Source organism: Erythranthe guttata, chromosome 12, assembly GCF_056151865.1.
Source record: "Erythranthe guttata isolate IM_541 chromosome 12, IM_541, whole genome shotgun sequence".
Lineage (NCBI taxonomy): Eukaryota > Viridiplantae > Streptophyta > Magnoliopsida > Lamiales > Phrymaceae > Erythranthe > Erythranthe guttata.
Window position 1 is genome coordinate 19,770,760 of NC_142544.1, and position 16,567 is coordinate 19,787,326.

General features: G+C 36.4%; 3 protein-coding genes and 2 long non-coding RNA genes across 5 annotated transcripts; 2 read left to right on the top strand and 3 right to left on the bottom strand.

Moving 5' to 3' along the window:
- Positions 1 to 3,880: 3,880 nt before the first annotated feature.
- On the bottom strand, positions 3,881 to 6,874 carry LOC105956522 (Double Clp-N motif-containing P-loop nucleoside triphosphate hydrolases superfamily protein). Its single transcript, XM_088826847.1, has 3 exons — positions 5,384 to 6,874; positions 5,036 to 5,249; positions 3,881 to 4,902 (listed from the first exon to the last, which is right to left on the bottom strand). Exons 1-3 carry the CDS (start codon positions 6,649 to 6,651, stop codon positions 3,985 to 3,987), a joined length of 2,400 nt encoding a protein of 799 aa, XP_088682973.1. The 5' UTR covers positions 6,652 to 6,874; the 3' UTR covers positions 3,881 to 3,984.
- Positions 6,875 to 9,393: 2,519 nt separating this feature from the next.
- On the bottom strand, positions 9,394 to 11,877 carry LOC105956814 (2-Cys peroxiredoxin BAS1, chloroplastic). Its single transcript, XM_088826935.1, has 7 exons — positions 11,477 to 11,877; positions 10,896 to 10,970; positions 10,402 to 10,483; positions 10,240 to 10,319; positions 10,021 to 10,146; positions 9,796 to 9,909; positions 9,394 to 9,667 (listed from the first exon to the last, which is right to left on the bottom strand). Exons 1-7 carry the CDS (start codon positions 11,669 to 11,671, stop codon positions 9,551 to 9,553), a joined length of 789 nt encoding a protein of 262 aa, XP_088683061.1. The 5' UTR covers positions 11,672 to 11,877; the 3' UTR covers positions 9,394 to 9,550.
- Positions 11,878 to 12,941: 1,064 nt separating this feature from the next.
- LOC105964020 (uncharacterized) lies at positions 12,942 to 13,467 on the top strand. Its single transcript, XR_001173314.2, has 2 exons — positions 12,942 to 13,089; positions 13,229 to 13,467. It is a non-coding gene; the product is annotated as an uncharacterized LOC105964020 (long non-coding RNA).
- Positions 13,468 to 13,581: 114 nt separating this feature from the next.
- On the bottom strand, positions 13,582 to 14,530 carry LOC105964019 (uncharacterized). The gene is made up of 2 exons (XR_001173313.2): positions 14,488 to 14,530; positions 13,582 to 13,809 (listed from the first exon to the last, which is right to left on the bottom strand). It is a non-coding gene; the product is annotated as an uncharacterized LOC105964019 (long non-coding RNA).
- Positions 14,531 to 15,178: 648 nt separating this feature from the next.
- Positions 15,179 to 16,513, top strand: EMB3114 (Mitochondrial transcription termination factor family protein). The gene has a single exon (XM_088827069.1). The coding sequence runs from the start codon at positions 15,389 to 15,391 to the stop codon at positions 16,409 to 16,411; it is 1,023 nt and encodes a 340-aa protein (XP_088683195.1). The 5' UTR covers positions 15,179 to 15,388; the 3' UTR covers positions 16,412 to 16,513.
- Positions 16,514 to 16,567: the final 54 nt, after the last annotated feature.

Sequence of the window (16,567 nt, forward strand, 5' to 3'; positions counted from 1 at the left end):
ATAAAAAATAAAAAAATGAAATAAAATGCATAGCTATGGCCAATGGGCCATGTCACATCCCCAACGAAAATGGCATGAAAAGCCCATTCTTGGTGACATGATTTTAGTTAAGGCCCATCAATTTTGGGCTTAGTCTTGATCCGCTATCACTTGCCAATAGTTAATGCGGGATGCGGATCGTCGGTCAAATCGATGCAAGCGGGAAGTTGATCAACAACGGACACACATCCAACGAAGGAGTTTACTGAGAGTTGGAAGTCCAATACCTGCACAACGAACACACATAAACTAGGCTGGCTGTTGGTCCGACGAAACCTCTCCGACGGTCAAGAGAATAATGTCTCAAGAGAATTGAGTAACAAAACTGAAGTACCTTGTAAAAGTGAATTTGAGAAAGAGAGCTTTTTATAATTAAATTTAGTAGAATTCCCATTATATAAATTATGAAACCCTAACTTGAATTGATGGCCTAATGGGCCTCAATCAATTAAATTGAGGGGTTAGGCCCATTAGGTGATTTTTCTGTACATGGATTATGCTATGGGCTTATGGAATGACCCAAATAACAAAATAATAATTACTTGGCCCATAAGAGCAGCCCAATCAGCTGTATCATATTTAAGAGATTTTATTTCTCTATCATATTCGGGAAGTTCAATACTACATCGAATTATTTATATCGGGTTCTTGTTAACTGTGTGGATAAGATTATAGAACCAAATCTTTGTTTTTGCTTCAATTTCTTTTATTTGAAGAAACTGATATAGTGTTGCCACGTGTCTCAAGTAATTAAAAAATATAAAACCCAATATAATATCTCATTTGTCACCTTTTAAATTTCCACCATGCAAATCAAATGAATTCAGACAACAATTAGGAGGACGACAGCTTTTTCCAAGATTATATACCAAAACTTACAAAGATGAAAAAATTGTGGGTATTAAAATAAAGAAGGCAAATAAATATAATAAATATATAAAGGTGGTATGAAAAAGGTGCATGGATTAATAATAAAGTAGGGCTTTACAAGTAAAAATGAATGCACGAGGTGTGCAAAAAAGAGAACAACTTTGTGTTAAAAGGGCTGTCCACTTTCCACACTCTAAATTATCTTTAATCACTCATCATGGAGTATCTTCCTTCCTTCTTTTTAGGGCTAAATTTAAATTAGATTCCATATGCCTTCAACTATTCAAATATTCCTTTTTTATTTATTTAAATATATAAATGAATTAGGTACCTAGCTAGTTTGTCTCGTAGATTATATTATATATATTTAAATGCGCTCGTAATGTGGCCTAGTTTATAGAGTAAGAATAATGCGATATGTAACTGTACGAATTTGATTCCACTGTTTACAATTTTTAGATCGAACTCGTCGCATATGATAATGATTGGCAACTGATTTTACCTGTTGTAGATGTTGAAAGATTTTTGGTATTATCAACAATCTTTTTAATTATATAGATCTTGAAATATTCAATTAACTTGGTATTTATCTAGCTAATACATGTATTTATTGCTAGGGATGGCAATGGGTACGGGTTTGGCGGGTCTTGGACCCGGAACCGACCCGTTTGGGGCGGGTCTGGGTCAGCTAAATGGTTCTGGGTCGGGTAATGGGTTTAAGTTTCTAGAACCGGATGGTTCTGGGTCGGGTTATGGGTCTTATTGGAACCGACCCGGAACCGACCCGTATATATATATATATATATATATATATATATATATATATATATATATATATATATATATATATATATATATATATATAATTTCGAGTTTCATTTATCAAACTATCAATTTCCATCTTGTCTATTCTCATTTACCTATTTTGCACTATTTTATTTTTCGAATCTCATTTCTCGTGAGTAATATTTATCACTTGTCGACCACCGCTAATTGTCTTGCATTTTGAATTTTACTTATTATCGAAGTTAAATATAATTAATTGTACTTTTATTGTTCATGTTATGTCACTTGTAGAGATTTTTTAAAATATTGTATTTTAGTATTGAAATTATTTCGTAAAAATATACAAGCAAAATATTATGAAAGTTAAAAAATATTAAACTTTTTGTATGTTAATGGGTCTAGCGGGTCTGGCGGGTCGGAACCGTTTAGTTAGGGTTTGGGTTGGGGCGGGTCTGGGTCTAAGCTAAAGCGGGTTGGGGCGGGTCTTGGGTTTATATATTTTTCGTGGGTCGGGTCTTGGGTTTAGGCAAACCCGGCCCAGAACCGACCCGTTGCCATCCCTATTTATTGCACCGCAATTTGTAGTTCATCAAACTTGGTATTATCTTGATACTAAACATCATTAGTTTTCATGATTTAAACATAGAATCTTTATCTATCTGTAACCCCACCCCCCTCCCCACATATATTTAACTTCATTACCTTTTTTGTTTTTTAAATTATCCATAATATTTAATTTTGGACACTTATTCTTCAACTTTGTATTGCTTTATAGTGATAATAAGAATGTTGGATTTAAGAAAATCAAAGAAGAAAAAAAGTGATTCTTTTGTAAAACAAATCGCATTGCATTAAAAGTAGTGCTTCCTTTTTTTTATTTTTCTTAGAGAAGATTTTGCTTTTATTCTCGTTTAATTAGCCTTATAAAGCAAAAATAAAATAAAGGTGCTCTTCCTTTGCGCGACACTTACGTTATGGATCGAGTTTCGGACACGAAAAATGTCTGAAACACTGATTCATTCATAAGTTGAACTTTGTGTGCTACATAGTGCTCAGATGTAAACCAATTTTAATTACTGTTCAAGATGCCACGCTTTCTAAATAAAGTTACTTAATTTAACTAAATCTCTTCTTAATTAGTGTATTTCATTGGATTGAGCTGTTTGATTCTCCAGACAAGATAATTGCCATGATGAGAATCATAAAGATTCCAAAAGGCATCTATAATAAGCATCCCTTTAATTTTTTTTATAGTACTATATATTTTTTTAATTTACTCTTGTTATAATGTCTTGTATATGTTCATTTGAATTAAAATATTTTGATTAATTAATGCAGCTAACTATACCGATGTATTGCGTAATTAATCTCTACGCTCATGCAATAGTTTGTAAATTAGTTAAACGACATATGTAAACACATTAGGCATAATTACTACACTAGACATAATCCATATGAACAAACTCGAGTACGAGTAACCCTGTCTTTTTTTTTTCTTTTTTTTTTTTTTTTGAAAAAATTAAAATGAAAATCTCACTCAATCTTAAATATACTGGAGACGTAGAATTAGGTCGAATGACTTTACTTTTTTGCCCTTTATCTTTGGTGACCTCGTATAAAATAAAAGAAAAAGCAAGTTATTTTCACCTTTAATTTGCTTTTGCTTCTTTATTTTTCGTTTTCATTTGTTTGTGTTCCTATACGTTCTCTCTCTCTCTCTCTCTCTCTCTCTCTCTCTCTCTCTCTCTCCATTTCTTTATGGTTTCTGGATGCTTGGAACGCGTTAAAAGGCTCCCCAGTGATTTACACTTTAGACAGTCTGTGTACAATTCCAAATTTCGAACCCCAAAAGAAAAAATTTACTATACTTTGCCTTTCTATATTTTACACTGTACTGCTGCTGTACATGATCACAACTTTTATTTGATCCTATAATAATTCAATATTTTTTACTGCTATTAATTTTCTAAAAGATCGCTCATTTGATGCTATCTATATATATATGCTTGCATAATCATTAATCAGAGTTTATATAAAGTTTGTTTTTTTTTTTTTTAAATAATTTAAATATTGAAGGAGATATGAAGGAATCCTATTCTTTTATTCCGCCTACCTTGTATTTATTTTACTTTTTAAATATATTTAATATGAATAAATTTGAACTGGAAAAATAGAAAGAGGGAACTGAAACTGATACGAATCAAGTAATATTAATAATAACTGAAAAAAAGATTTACGTTATGTTTCCTAAAAACCAAAAAAAAAAAAAAAAAAACAAGAACCCTAATATTACAAATCTTGAATTTTGAAGACCACGCGCCTATCAACATTTTCAAGAATACCCACGTCATCAACAACCGACTGATCTTCAACTGTAGTACTGTCACCATCAAACGACCAAAGATTCAAATCCAACGAAACTCCACGACTCGCCGTCGACTGCCTCTCCGTCGGCCGAGAACTGAAACCCTCGCAACTAAGTACAATAATGGCGTCAAAGAAACCAACATCGTCGCCGCATTCGCCAGTTAACCTACCCGTTTCGATGGCCCGTTTGATCCGCATCTTCGAGCAGTAATCGGCTTGATCCAAATCCTCCACCAAGAAAACCCGGTGAGGGTTCTCCGACACCGCCCGAGCAAACCGATCCATATAGCTCATGCAGCTCTCTTCATCTCTCCCTCTTTTATTCCGACATTTCTCCGACGAAGCAAAGCTGCTCAGCCCCACCGACACAAAGCTCGAATAAGATCCGAACACAACCCTAGCCAGCTCTCTCGATATTTCCTCTTTCCCCCGTGTGCCGCCGTCGTCAGGGCCGAGAAAGCACAACCACGTTTCTTCTTTATTAATACAGGCATCGGCGTTGACTTTTAGCTGGTCTTGTCTTCTTCTTCTTCTCAACATCCCAGACCTGCACTGAAGTATTGTTCCGGCGATTTCGGGAATGATTTCCTTCTGCCATGGAACCTTCTTCTCCAGTGCGTTGCATATTATATTCAGATTCTCAGCGTTGAATTCTTTGAACCTCTGCGTGTAGCAGTACTCCATCTCCATCATGACGTCACTTGATGATGCCGAATTCGGATTCGACGAAGACGCGGGTCGGGTCAAATAAGTAGTTATTAGGGTTTCTTGTTTGTGGGCTGAACTACAGAATTTGTTCCATTTCTTGTGTATTTCTTCCCTAACTGCTTCCTCGTACTTCTGTAAAATCATCAAAAGCGTGACAGAAAGAGAATATAGTTAGGTCTTTAATTAAGTTAAAGCTACCTATTAAAAGTTTAATTAAAATTGATATGATAATATAATATAATTAATTAATTAATTGATTAATTACCTGATCATTGTTACTAAGTCTTGCGCTTTCATCCTTAAGCCAAGAAGGCAACGTCGGATTAACGTTAATTTTGCAAGCGTCGTTTTCTACTTTTCGAATTTCCGCTTCCAATTTCGCTGAACAATCATCACAGCAAGTGACCTCTCCGTTTGTAAACTGCGACGACGTCGATCGATTTTCTGTTCTTCTATCTCGAGCTTCGATTTGTTCATCACTAATTAATTAAATGAAAAAAAAAATATAAACATCCATATAAATATCGATATAATACGAAAAATCAGTGGAAATTAATTAAATTTAAACCCACAATTAATAAATTAATTAGCCAAAAAAATAAAAATGAATTACCTTTGGGAAAGAAGACTAAAGGTCAAAGTATTGGCAGGTAGTGTAAGAGGATGCAAACCCCAAACAGTTTCAAGTGAGCTATGGCCACCATTTCTGCAACTCATGTATGTCTGAAAATTAGCAATTCCCATTAACCAAAACTTTTCATTTTCTCCATTATTATTATTAATAATTCTTCGCCACACTAATCTACCAAGCTCCATAATCACGTGCTCCACAGAGCAGTAGTAGCTGTTGTTATTCATTTGATCTTGATCGGACAAACTAACCCTATAATCACTTATCCATTTGAGATCTCCGATGTACAAAACCACCCCTTTTCCGACAAGGCTGTCGACGAGACACGTCAGCTCTCCGATCTTCTGTTCGACTTCTTCTCGGCGGAGGTTGCAGAAAGAATAAAGAGGTGGTATTGTGATGAACTTCACTTCTGTTAAAGATTCAGGTACGCTTCCTCTGTCAACCCTATCCATCACACCTTTCACTGTGTTTTCTAAGGTGGATGTTGATTCGCCTACAATTACGATACTGCCCTTTCTTGATTTTCTTCTCGCCAGTAGGGTTTCTATTACTGTATTGATATCTTCGTTTCTTGTAGCTGCTGGCGCCTGGTTGGTGTTGTTGTCGTTGTCTGGTGAATTGGTGGTGGTGGAGGTGATTGGTGGCGGCGGCGGAGGGGTTTTGGAGTATGATTCAAGAGAAGAAACAGCTCTTTCGACGTTGGTTTTGACTTGTGTGCTGGAGAACCCGGCTTCCCTCATCACTCTGCTAACACTTGGGTCGTCGAGGATGGAGATTATCAGCTGTTCGAGCTCGATTTTCACGGCGAGTATTGACTGCTGCTGCGGCGGCGGTGGCGGGTGGTGGTGGTTTTCGATGGAGCCGCGGCGCTGGTGGGCTTGGGCGCGTTTGAAGGCGGCGACGAGGGCGTTGGAGATGGAGGGGTACTGGTGAGAGTATAGTTGGTGTTGGGGGGTGGTGCTCGCCGGAGACAACATGGGGTGGTGGGAGTTGGAGGTGGCGGGGAGGCGGTTGAGGGCGACGTTGAAGCAGAGGTCGAGGGCCTTGCACTGGAGAGGGTGGGAGTGGGAGTCGAGGCAGGCGACTCTGAAGAGGCCGTTTGTGGCGGCGAGCATGGTGTTTGCCACGTGGAGTGGGGTCACCTGGGCGTGGCCGCGCCGCTTTGCGAGGAGGACGGCCTGTTTGATGACGGCGGCGGCGTCTGGTGTTAGAGCTTGCTGGAGTGCGCACCCACCACCTGCTCTCATTATTATTATCTTGATAATTAATGACACTAGCTAGATAGAGAAATAAATACAGAGTTTTAATTAATTTGTTTATAAATATATAATTAAAACATGTGTATATATGTATTTGTGTTTGTAATAATATAGAGTGAGAGGATTGGTTTGAGAGTTGGAGATGAGGAGTACTGAAATAATATAACAACGAACAGAGATTGGGATTATGTTCTTTTCGTGTAGATGAGGTAAAATATTTTATGTACGTACCAACCTTTCTTTTATATATATATATATATATATGTATGTATGTATGTATATATGTGTGTGTGTATTTGCAGTAATAAATAAAAAAGGATATATTAATAATAAGGGAGTGGAAAGTGGAAGGCATGTGGTGACAAGAAGGACGAATGTAGCAAAGGCAAATCAGCTTTATTTTATTAACTCTGATCTCCTAATTACATTTTATATATCCTATGCTATGCTTTAAATAATTAAATATAGTGTAAAAAGATATATGGAATGTGGAGCTAATAGCTAGTGGGACGAGTACTCTGCCTTTCATGCTACTAATTAATTTCCAGGGTAATAATTAAATTAAGTTATTGAGAAGAAGAAAATAGTGACATGAAATTAATTAGGTAAAAAATAATAATTAAGGTACGTACAAATTTAAATAATGTAGGTGAATAGGGGTACGTGTGAAATGAGCATTTAAATTTAATTTGGAGGAGAAGAATAAAAAAAAGAAGAATATTGGATGGAGAAAGAAAGGTAGAGGGGATATATTGACGCAGAAAACGAGGTGGTGAAAAGAGAGGCAAGGAGTGGGGGCTGTCTGTTTGAAGGGAATCGGTAACTGTGTCTCTCTCTCTCTCTCTCTCTAGATCTCTCTCTCTCTCTCTAGATCTCTCTCTCTCTCTCTCCACTAAAGTTTAAAGCTCTCTTTGCATGCAACTGCAGCTGCTTCCTTTTGCATTGGAGTATATTGCATGGGGATTTTGATATTCAATTAGGAACAGGACCAGTTCTTTTGCTAGCTAGAGAGTAATGATCTGTTTATGATTTTATATGAAATTTTTTTTTTTTTTTTTTTTTTTTTTTTTTTTTTTTTTTGGTAATGCAGGAACCCGCAGCCAACCATATAACCTACCCAGTGCACCTATATGGTTGGCTGCGGGTTCCTGCATTACCAAAAAAAAAAAAAAAAAAAAAAAAAAAAAAATTGATCACCAATTCTATCCTCGATCTCAAATTGAAATAAACCCATGATTGCAGTTGCATAAGCATTAATACATTTCATTTGTTTTCACCTCAATTAATGCTTTCTTGAACCAAAAGAAATGTGAAAGTGCACAAAAAAAACATTAGTTAATTAATTATAACACTACCTAAAATCAATGTCTAATGGTCTACGCTAAGAATGTTTTCTTTTTTCTTTTTCCCGGGGCCAACAGGGACACAGGAAGAGATGATGAGCATATATATATATATATATATATATATATATATATATATATATTCAAAGGATGTATATATAGTATAGATAGTATTATTGTGCAGAGTCTTGGCAGTCAAAAAGCTATTCCCATCTTCGATGACCTAAAAAGACATCCAAACAGCACTAAATCAATTGTATCACCAACTTTTCTATAACACCACTAAAGCATTATTTATTTATTAATTGTTTCAACAAATTAAAAGGTAACGAATATTTATATATACATAAGTTCTTTATAATTATCATATAATTAAACCCATACTAATTTAATTTCTCACCCCACATCCACAAATTAAAAAAATCAGGTTAACTGTCGAAAAAGCTACGGTAAGTGTTTGTAACATATCTTAATTAATTAATTAATTATGTTCGTTTGCTAAATAAATATCAGTAGTTCAGCCTAATTAAACAGTACATACATGTGTGTGTTTAATTTGTATCAGGAGATATATCATCCACGCACTAGAGGATTAATAGTTAATTATTAATTAGAAGCCCCACTAGCTAAGCTAATTATCTTCTCTAATTAGCTTGATTATATATTAAAGTAATTAAAGGAGTCTAACATAAAGCTAATTAAGCACCATTAATAAAAGTAATATAATGTATGGCATTATATTATCTCTATACTCAAAAGGGCTGCTGCTCAATCTATATGCCTTACTGCTTTCTTTCTTTTTTTTTTTTGTTCTTTTTTTGAGGTTCAAATTATACGCGTCTTTGCTCTCAGCGGCCATGTGACCGCCAAAAAGTTGTGTATACATCGCATTATATATATATATCACTTACTATGCGTGTATGTGTGTGTGAGAGAGAGATACATAGGAGTATTTATATTGTAATTATGTATATGTATTATGTGGGAATTGGGGATGCTTGCTGGCTCATACACCTATATAAAACATATAATATATTATATATTAAAGATAAAAAGTTGGTCTAATTTTGACATGACAGCCTTCTTAATGCAAAGTTCATGGAATTACTTATCTCACACTCCTTTTCCCCTCTAAAGTTTTCCACTTATTTATTGTATATAATTTCGATCCACTTTTCTTCTTCTTCTTCTTCTTCTTCTTTCTTTTTAAAAAGAAACTAATTAATTGGAGCCATTTAATATATTAGTTGTAGTGAAATCAACCAAGTTTCAGATTAAAAAACAATTCAAGAAATTAAGTTAGACAATAGCACAAATACCTTGTAGCTTGGTTTGTGCACTCCTTTACCTCAGAAAAGACAATCCAACCAAAAGCAAGACAAAGAGAGCAGCCAAATCAGGGAAGTTTATTGCAGCATTCAATTTGGACATACAATTATTATTATTATTATCATTCCCAAACAATAGTCAAAACTCAATAACAAAACTTTCAAATCGAAAAAAAAATGACAACATTGTATTTCTTGGTACAGAAATCACTAAGCTTAAATTGCTGCAAAGTAGTCCTTGCTAAGCTTAGGGTCTGGTTTCATCGATTTGTCCCCGGGCTTCCATCCAGCTGGGCATACTTCATCGGGGTTATCTTGCACGTATTGCAAAGCCTGCACAATAAATATCCACTCAAATATATATATATATATATATATATATATATATATATATATATATATATATATATATATATATATATATGCTCGCTTAAAATTCACTTAAATACACTGTACAGTACCTGGAGAGTTCTCAGTGTTTCATCAACACTACGCCCGATTCCAAGATTGTTGATGGTGGAGTGTTGGATAACTCCCTCCTTGTCAATGATAAATAGCCCTCTTAACGCAATCCCCTGTTCATTTTCTCTTAGGTTATCGTTTGAAAAAAAATAGAATGACTGCCTAACAAATTACAATGTGTGAAAATTTATATCATCGTTGAACAAAGATATTGCAACACATACCTGATCGTGAATCAGCACATTGTACGATTTCGAGATTGATTTAGTCACATCAGAAACTAACGGATAGTTCAAATCACCCAAACCACCAGATTTCCGCTCCGTTTGGATCCATGCAAGGTGGGAAAACTGCACGAGTTTGATAAGAGTATATTATATCATAAAGATGATTTTATAATTTATACAAGTGAAGAAATAAGAGAGGGAGTCGATAAGAATTACCACACTGTCTACAGATACACCCAAGACTTCTGTGTTCAACTTCTCAAATTCTGAATATCGGTCACTGAAAGCAGTGATCTCTGTGGGGAAAAAAATAATTATTTAAGCAAATCATAAATGGCACAATCGAACAGCATATAGATAGCCCAGTTCAAGACTCACCGGTGGGGCAAACAAAGGTGAAGTCCAGTGGGTAGAAGAAGAGAATGACATATTTCTTTCCTATGTACTCGGACAGTTTAACCTGTGGATTAAGCATAACTATCATCGAAAAATAATTCATACATGATTTGCAAAGTATTGGACACAGGGTACAGAAAAGAAATTATTCAAAGACGAATAAATATCAATAATATCAAAATCTTGACAATCAAACGAGTTAGAGATTGTGATCCACGGATTCATCATCCAACTAAAATCAGTAGTAGCTTTGCCAGCAACTTTGTATAAGATATAAACATCTCTTCGAGACACGAAGTAAATGCCAACCAATAAAACTAAGGCTACAATCAAAAGTGGAAAACTCATACAACCACGTTCATAATGTCATAATCTCAATAGAAGCTTTCTAACACCATACTTTGTCGCAGTAATTTTCAAGATAAAGGGAAAACTATATGACTAAATAGTTTCAAACGGCATTCGCCGTAAGTTACCTTAATAAATTCCTGATCGAAAACAGCTTCGGCCTCGAAATCTGGAGCTACGTTTCCAACCAGCGGAAGTTCACCCTGTCGAAAAAATATAGAGGTCACAACAAGAACAGAGGTTACAAATATATATATATATATATATATATATATATATATATATATATATATATATATATATATATATATATATATTGACATATGAAGACAGCCCAGGCAAATGCAAATTAATAATTTGAATTATTTGTAGCCACAGGTTAAAATGTACACAACAAATTAAAGCGAATCTGAAAATCTGACTTATTTGAACTGCTAAAATCAGTAAATGAACAGTTCTGTGAGCTAATGAAATTTAACGCCGGCAATTGTTCCTCAACCAATTGTGAATCGCGTTCGAAAAATGAGTAGAAAGTACAGATTCAGGAAAGGATTGAAAAAAACCCCAAATTAAACTAATCGAACTTTGCAAATTGTCAAAGATTAAGAAAACCCACTCTAAAAAATTGAAGGGAAACTAAAAATTGAAAAAGGGGAAAATTAAAATGCTGTTAAATTGGAAATGAAGGAGGTGGGAGAGCGAAACTTACGGCACGGACGACAAAACAGCTGCGTGTTTTGGAGCGGGAGGAGAGGGAGCGGGCAACACGAGACACAAAGGGTTTGCCGGAGAAGGAGGAGGAAAGGGAAATCGATTGAGTAGACACTGATGTTTTGGAAGCAACGCGAGCTTTTGGATTCGAAGATGCGAAAGCAGCCACCGAAGTAGCAGCTGAGCAAGCCATTGTTCGTTCTCTCTCTCTCTCTCTTTCTCTCTCTAACTCAGTCTCTGTTGGTGTTGTAAATTCGTCGAACAGTTTATCTGTATGGTTTGGCGTCTACCATATTACAGGTGGAGGAGAGCTTGATTGGTAGAGGTCAGAGGATAAGTCACGAAACGCCGTCGTTTTGTGGGAGTGTTTGGGCCTTTAGAGGTTATTTTTTTCTATTGCTTAAATTGAAGGCCCAAAATCAAACATGGTATGGGAAGGCCCAAAATATAATTTTTGGATTTGGTTTTATAATTATCAGAAATTGAAATCGGATCAAAAATCGGAGGGGGCAACTATTTTGAATACTAATTTTTGCTTAGTTGAATACTACCAAGTTGAAAACCACAATTGAGTACATATTTATAAGTTTTTTCTTACTTTAATACCAAAATAAAAATAAAAGTACAAAAATACCCTTTCATACAAAATACTAATTACATCAATTTTTCTTTGAAATTACCAATTTGAAAACCAAATAAAAAAAAAGAAAAAAAAAATTCAAACACAAAAAAACCTCCCTCCGTCCACCCCTCCCTCCGTCCACCCCTCCCACGCCGCCCGACGCCGCCGCCGCCGCTCCAACCATCGCCGCCGCCGGACGCCGACGCCAAACACCGCCGAACGCCGCCCAACGTCGCCCAAAGCCGCCGCCGTCGTCGTCTTCGAATAGTAAGTTATAGTTGTTTCGATATTTTTTCTTTAATATTTATTTAAGATTTGATTGTTTGATATGGGTAATTAGGATTTGGTTGTTTTAGGTTAGAATGATCGTTAATTAGTAATGGGTGCATCTGATTTCAGTCGATTTGAGCATTGATTTGAGATTCGTGGGTCGGTTCTTCGTTCACCATTTTCGACCTGTATATGTCGATTTTCGATGAATTTTCGACAGGTTGATGTCGAAAATTCATCAAAAATCGACATGTAGATGTCGAAAATGGTGAAATTGTTGAATTTGGAATTTTGGTAATTCGACAGCTACCTGTCGAAAATTCAATGAATTTTCGACAGCTACATGTCGAAAATTCAACCAATTTTCGACAGGTAGCTGTCGAATTTGAACTGTGAAATTTTTTTTTTTTTTTTTTTTTCCTATTTTTATTTGCTTGTGTTTATATTATGTATATTAATTTTTATTTGTGTGTTATTTTGCAGTGGAAGAACCACGTGAACCTCGTATACCTCCGACTGTCTCGAACCGTAAGAAGATGAAGGAATTATCCGATAGAGGCAAGGGCATAGCAGTCACGACCAAGAAAAAGACCACGACCAACAGGGGTCTTACCTGATTAGTCGAAGGGTGGCAAGAGGATGAAACACATAATCCCGATATCCCTGCTGTTTCACACAACAGGGGTCTTACCCCTTTCGTTTTTGTTCCGTTTGATGAAGTACGTATTTCTTTCCTCGTATATATTATTTATCTGATTCTTGATATCCATTCTGATTCATTGCCACTGTGTGTGTGTGTGTGTGTGTGTGTGTGTGTGTGTGTGTGTGTGTGTGTGTGTGTGTGTGTGTGTGTTGCAGGTTGAAACGTCGGTGCTGAATCTGCATGTGGACAAGATGGATTATTTCGTAACTGGTTGATTCAATGCATAGAGAAACCTCAAATATAACTGTGTAAATAGAAATAATATATATTATTTTGTTTTTTTTTTAAACAGTGCTTTGTTGTGGTTTGTATTCTTTTGCCAGCATCATATTTAAGATTAGAGAATGACAGTGTAAGAAACAAGCTGTTGTGTATGTGCTATTAATTGATAGAATTTGATTCCTTATTGCTGTAATGTTAATCAAGAATTCAACTTCATTTAACAGAACAGTTCCAATTATCAAAACTCGTGAGTAAAATTTCGTAAGATAATCGAACACCCTTAGAATCAAGTAAGAACAATTGACTCAAAACTGAAACAGAGCAATGTGACCATATATTAGCAGCCTTGACATTGTCTGAGTTTGACATCAGTACAATGATGTTTATTCAAGAACACAAACAGAGGATGGTTGGTTACATTTGATTCAGCAAACTTTGTTCACATGTTAGATTTCTTCACATTTTCCTTGTACAGAATCGAATTCCATGTCGGGTTTCGAGGAAGAAACGTATCCTGCCAAGTACAGAAAAATGGAATTCAAGGTCCCAGTTTACATATACAATAATGTACAGTTAAAAAACTTTTAACTAGATTCTTGTTACACATAAAAATTAGGGTAAATTATCACTAATGCAAATCCGAAACCAATTGCAGAAACGGCCTTTATTTTTATCAAGAAACAATTTTTAATTCAGCAACAGGGTTTCAACAATTTTGATCCCACTTCAACCAATTAGCAACACTTTCTTGAAAATCACAACAATAACCAAAAAAAAAATTAAGGCAAATTATCACTAATGCAAATCTAAAACCAATTGCAGAAACCCCCTTTATTTTTATCAAGAAACAATTTTTAATTCAGCAATCAAACAACTAATCAAATTCAGCAACAGGGCTTCAACAATTTCGATCACATTTCAACCAATTAGCAACACTTTCTTAAAAATCACAACAATGACAAAAAAAAATTAGGGCAAATTATCACTAATACAAATCTGAAACCAATTGTAAAAACCCCCTCAATTTTCATCAAGAAACAATTTTTAATTCAGCAATCAAACAACTAACCAAATTCAGCAACAGGGTTTCAACAATTTCGATCACACTTCAACCAATTAGCAACACTTTCTTGAAAATCACAAAAAAAATTCAATCTTTGAAGGTATGAAGAAGAAGAAGAAGGTTACTTACAGAGACATAGGAGCAAGAAGGTATGATGGATAAAGAGTGGTCCCATATTTTCGACACTTAAGTGTCGAAAATATAGGTCACTTTCGACACCAAAGTGTCGAATTATGATACAATTTTCGACACTTTAGTGTCGAAAATTACCCATATTTTCGACACTAAAGTGTCGAAAATTGTATCATAATTCGACACTTTGGTGTCGAAACTTAAGGGTATTTTCGACACATACACGTCGAAAAATAAGGGTATTTTCGACCTGTATGTGTCGAAAATACATGGCGAGTTTTAAAAAAAAAAAAAATTCAAAATCGATGTTTTAGCTCAAAAAATACATGAATACATATCTGAATGGGTTCTCCTTGCTCGTAAACTACCATTCTATTGTCATTTGAGGCCATTTTGCAAGTTGTGTAAGGTTTTGATTTCTTTTGTTTTGGGGTTTTTTAGGAGGGTTTTTGGGGAGGGAGAAGAAGGAGGTGGAGGAGGTGAGGGGTTTGTGAGTGAGGAGGAAAATGTTTTTTTTTTAGGTTTTTGATTATTTGGTTTTTAAGAAAGAAAAATAATATTTGTAATATTTTTTGGTTTTAATTTTCATTAAGGGTATTAAAGTAATTTTCAATTAATTATTTATTTTTTATTTTTTTGGTATTCAAGTAAGCAAAAATTAGTATTTGAAATAGTGATCCCCAAAATCGGAATATAGTATTCCGTTTCAATTTAATTCTAATTTAAAAGAGAGGGTAAAAGACAGAAAAGCCCCTGCGAAGAAGAAGAAGAGGAACCATTATCCTCCAAAGTCCAAACTGGAGATATCCAGATAACACCTTATCTTCTTCTTCTTCTTCCATTTTACTTTTTTTTTTTTCCTTTGCTCTCATCTCTCAATCCAGACATGTAGCAAACAATGCAAGAAACTCTGCTGCACATCTCCTCCTCCACCACCGCCGCCACCGCCACCACCACCACACCCGCCCCCTTCAACAACCCTAATTTCCGTTCAATTACCCGCCCCAAACACCTCCATTTTCCTCCACATTCCTCCGTCAAACCCCCCACCATCTCCCTCCCACCATCCCTCAAATCCTCTGAAAATGAAATCCAACCAGCAATTTCTCCTCCGCCGTCGCAAGAATCCCAAATCCATGAATTGCTGCTCTACTTGGACTCTCTCGGCGTAGACTCCTTCTACTGCCTCCACTCCCACCCCACCTTGATTTCCACACCCCTTTCCCAAATCAAATCCACCGTCGACTTCCTCCTATCCCTCGGCGTCGCCACCCTCGACCTCCGCCGCATCTTCCCCATGTGCCCGGAGCTACTGACCTCCTCCACCACCGATATCGTAATCCCGGCCACAACTTTCCTCCTCCGCGAGGCGCGCGTCGAAGCCGCCGATCTCCGCCACGTCATCCACCGCCGCCCCCGCCTCCTCACGTGCAGCGTCGAGCGCCGCCTCCGCCCCACTCTCTACTTCCTCCAGGGCACAATCGGCATCGACAACGTCCGCAAGTGGGCGTCGCTCCTATCCTGCTCCGTGGAGGATAAGTTCATCCCCAGGATTGAGTACCTGCAGAAACTAGGGTTCTCGTACAGGGACACCATCACCATGTTTCGGAGGTTCCCGTCGCTGTTCTGCTACAGCATTAAGGAAAACTTCGAGCCGAAATTCGATTACTTCGTGGTGGAAATGGGAATGGAATTGAAGGAATTAGTAGCCTTCCCACAGTATTTCTCCTTCAGCTTAGAGAACAGGGTGAAGCCCAGACACAAAATGTGTGTGGAAAAGGGTGTCTGCTTGGCTCTGCCGACTATGTTGAAGCTTTCCGATGAAAGGTTTCGGGAGAGGTTGGAGGTTTTTCGCAGTTCGTCTGCTCCGGTGAGAGCTTCTCCCTTATGGTTCGCCAAAGATGGTCATGTAATAACATAGATCAAACTATATCACCTTGATCAATTAGCCTCATTTTATTTGTGTTAATATGTGTATATTCAATTCTTCTTATCAATGATTACGCAGTTAGTTCATACCTTCAACCAGGTGTTTGTGAATATGTCTGAGCCACAGCCACCCTCTATTTTTTTTATG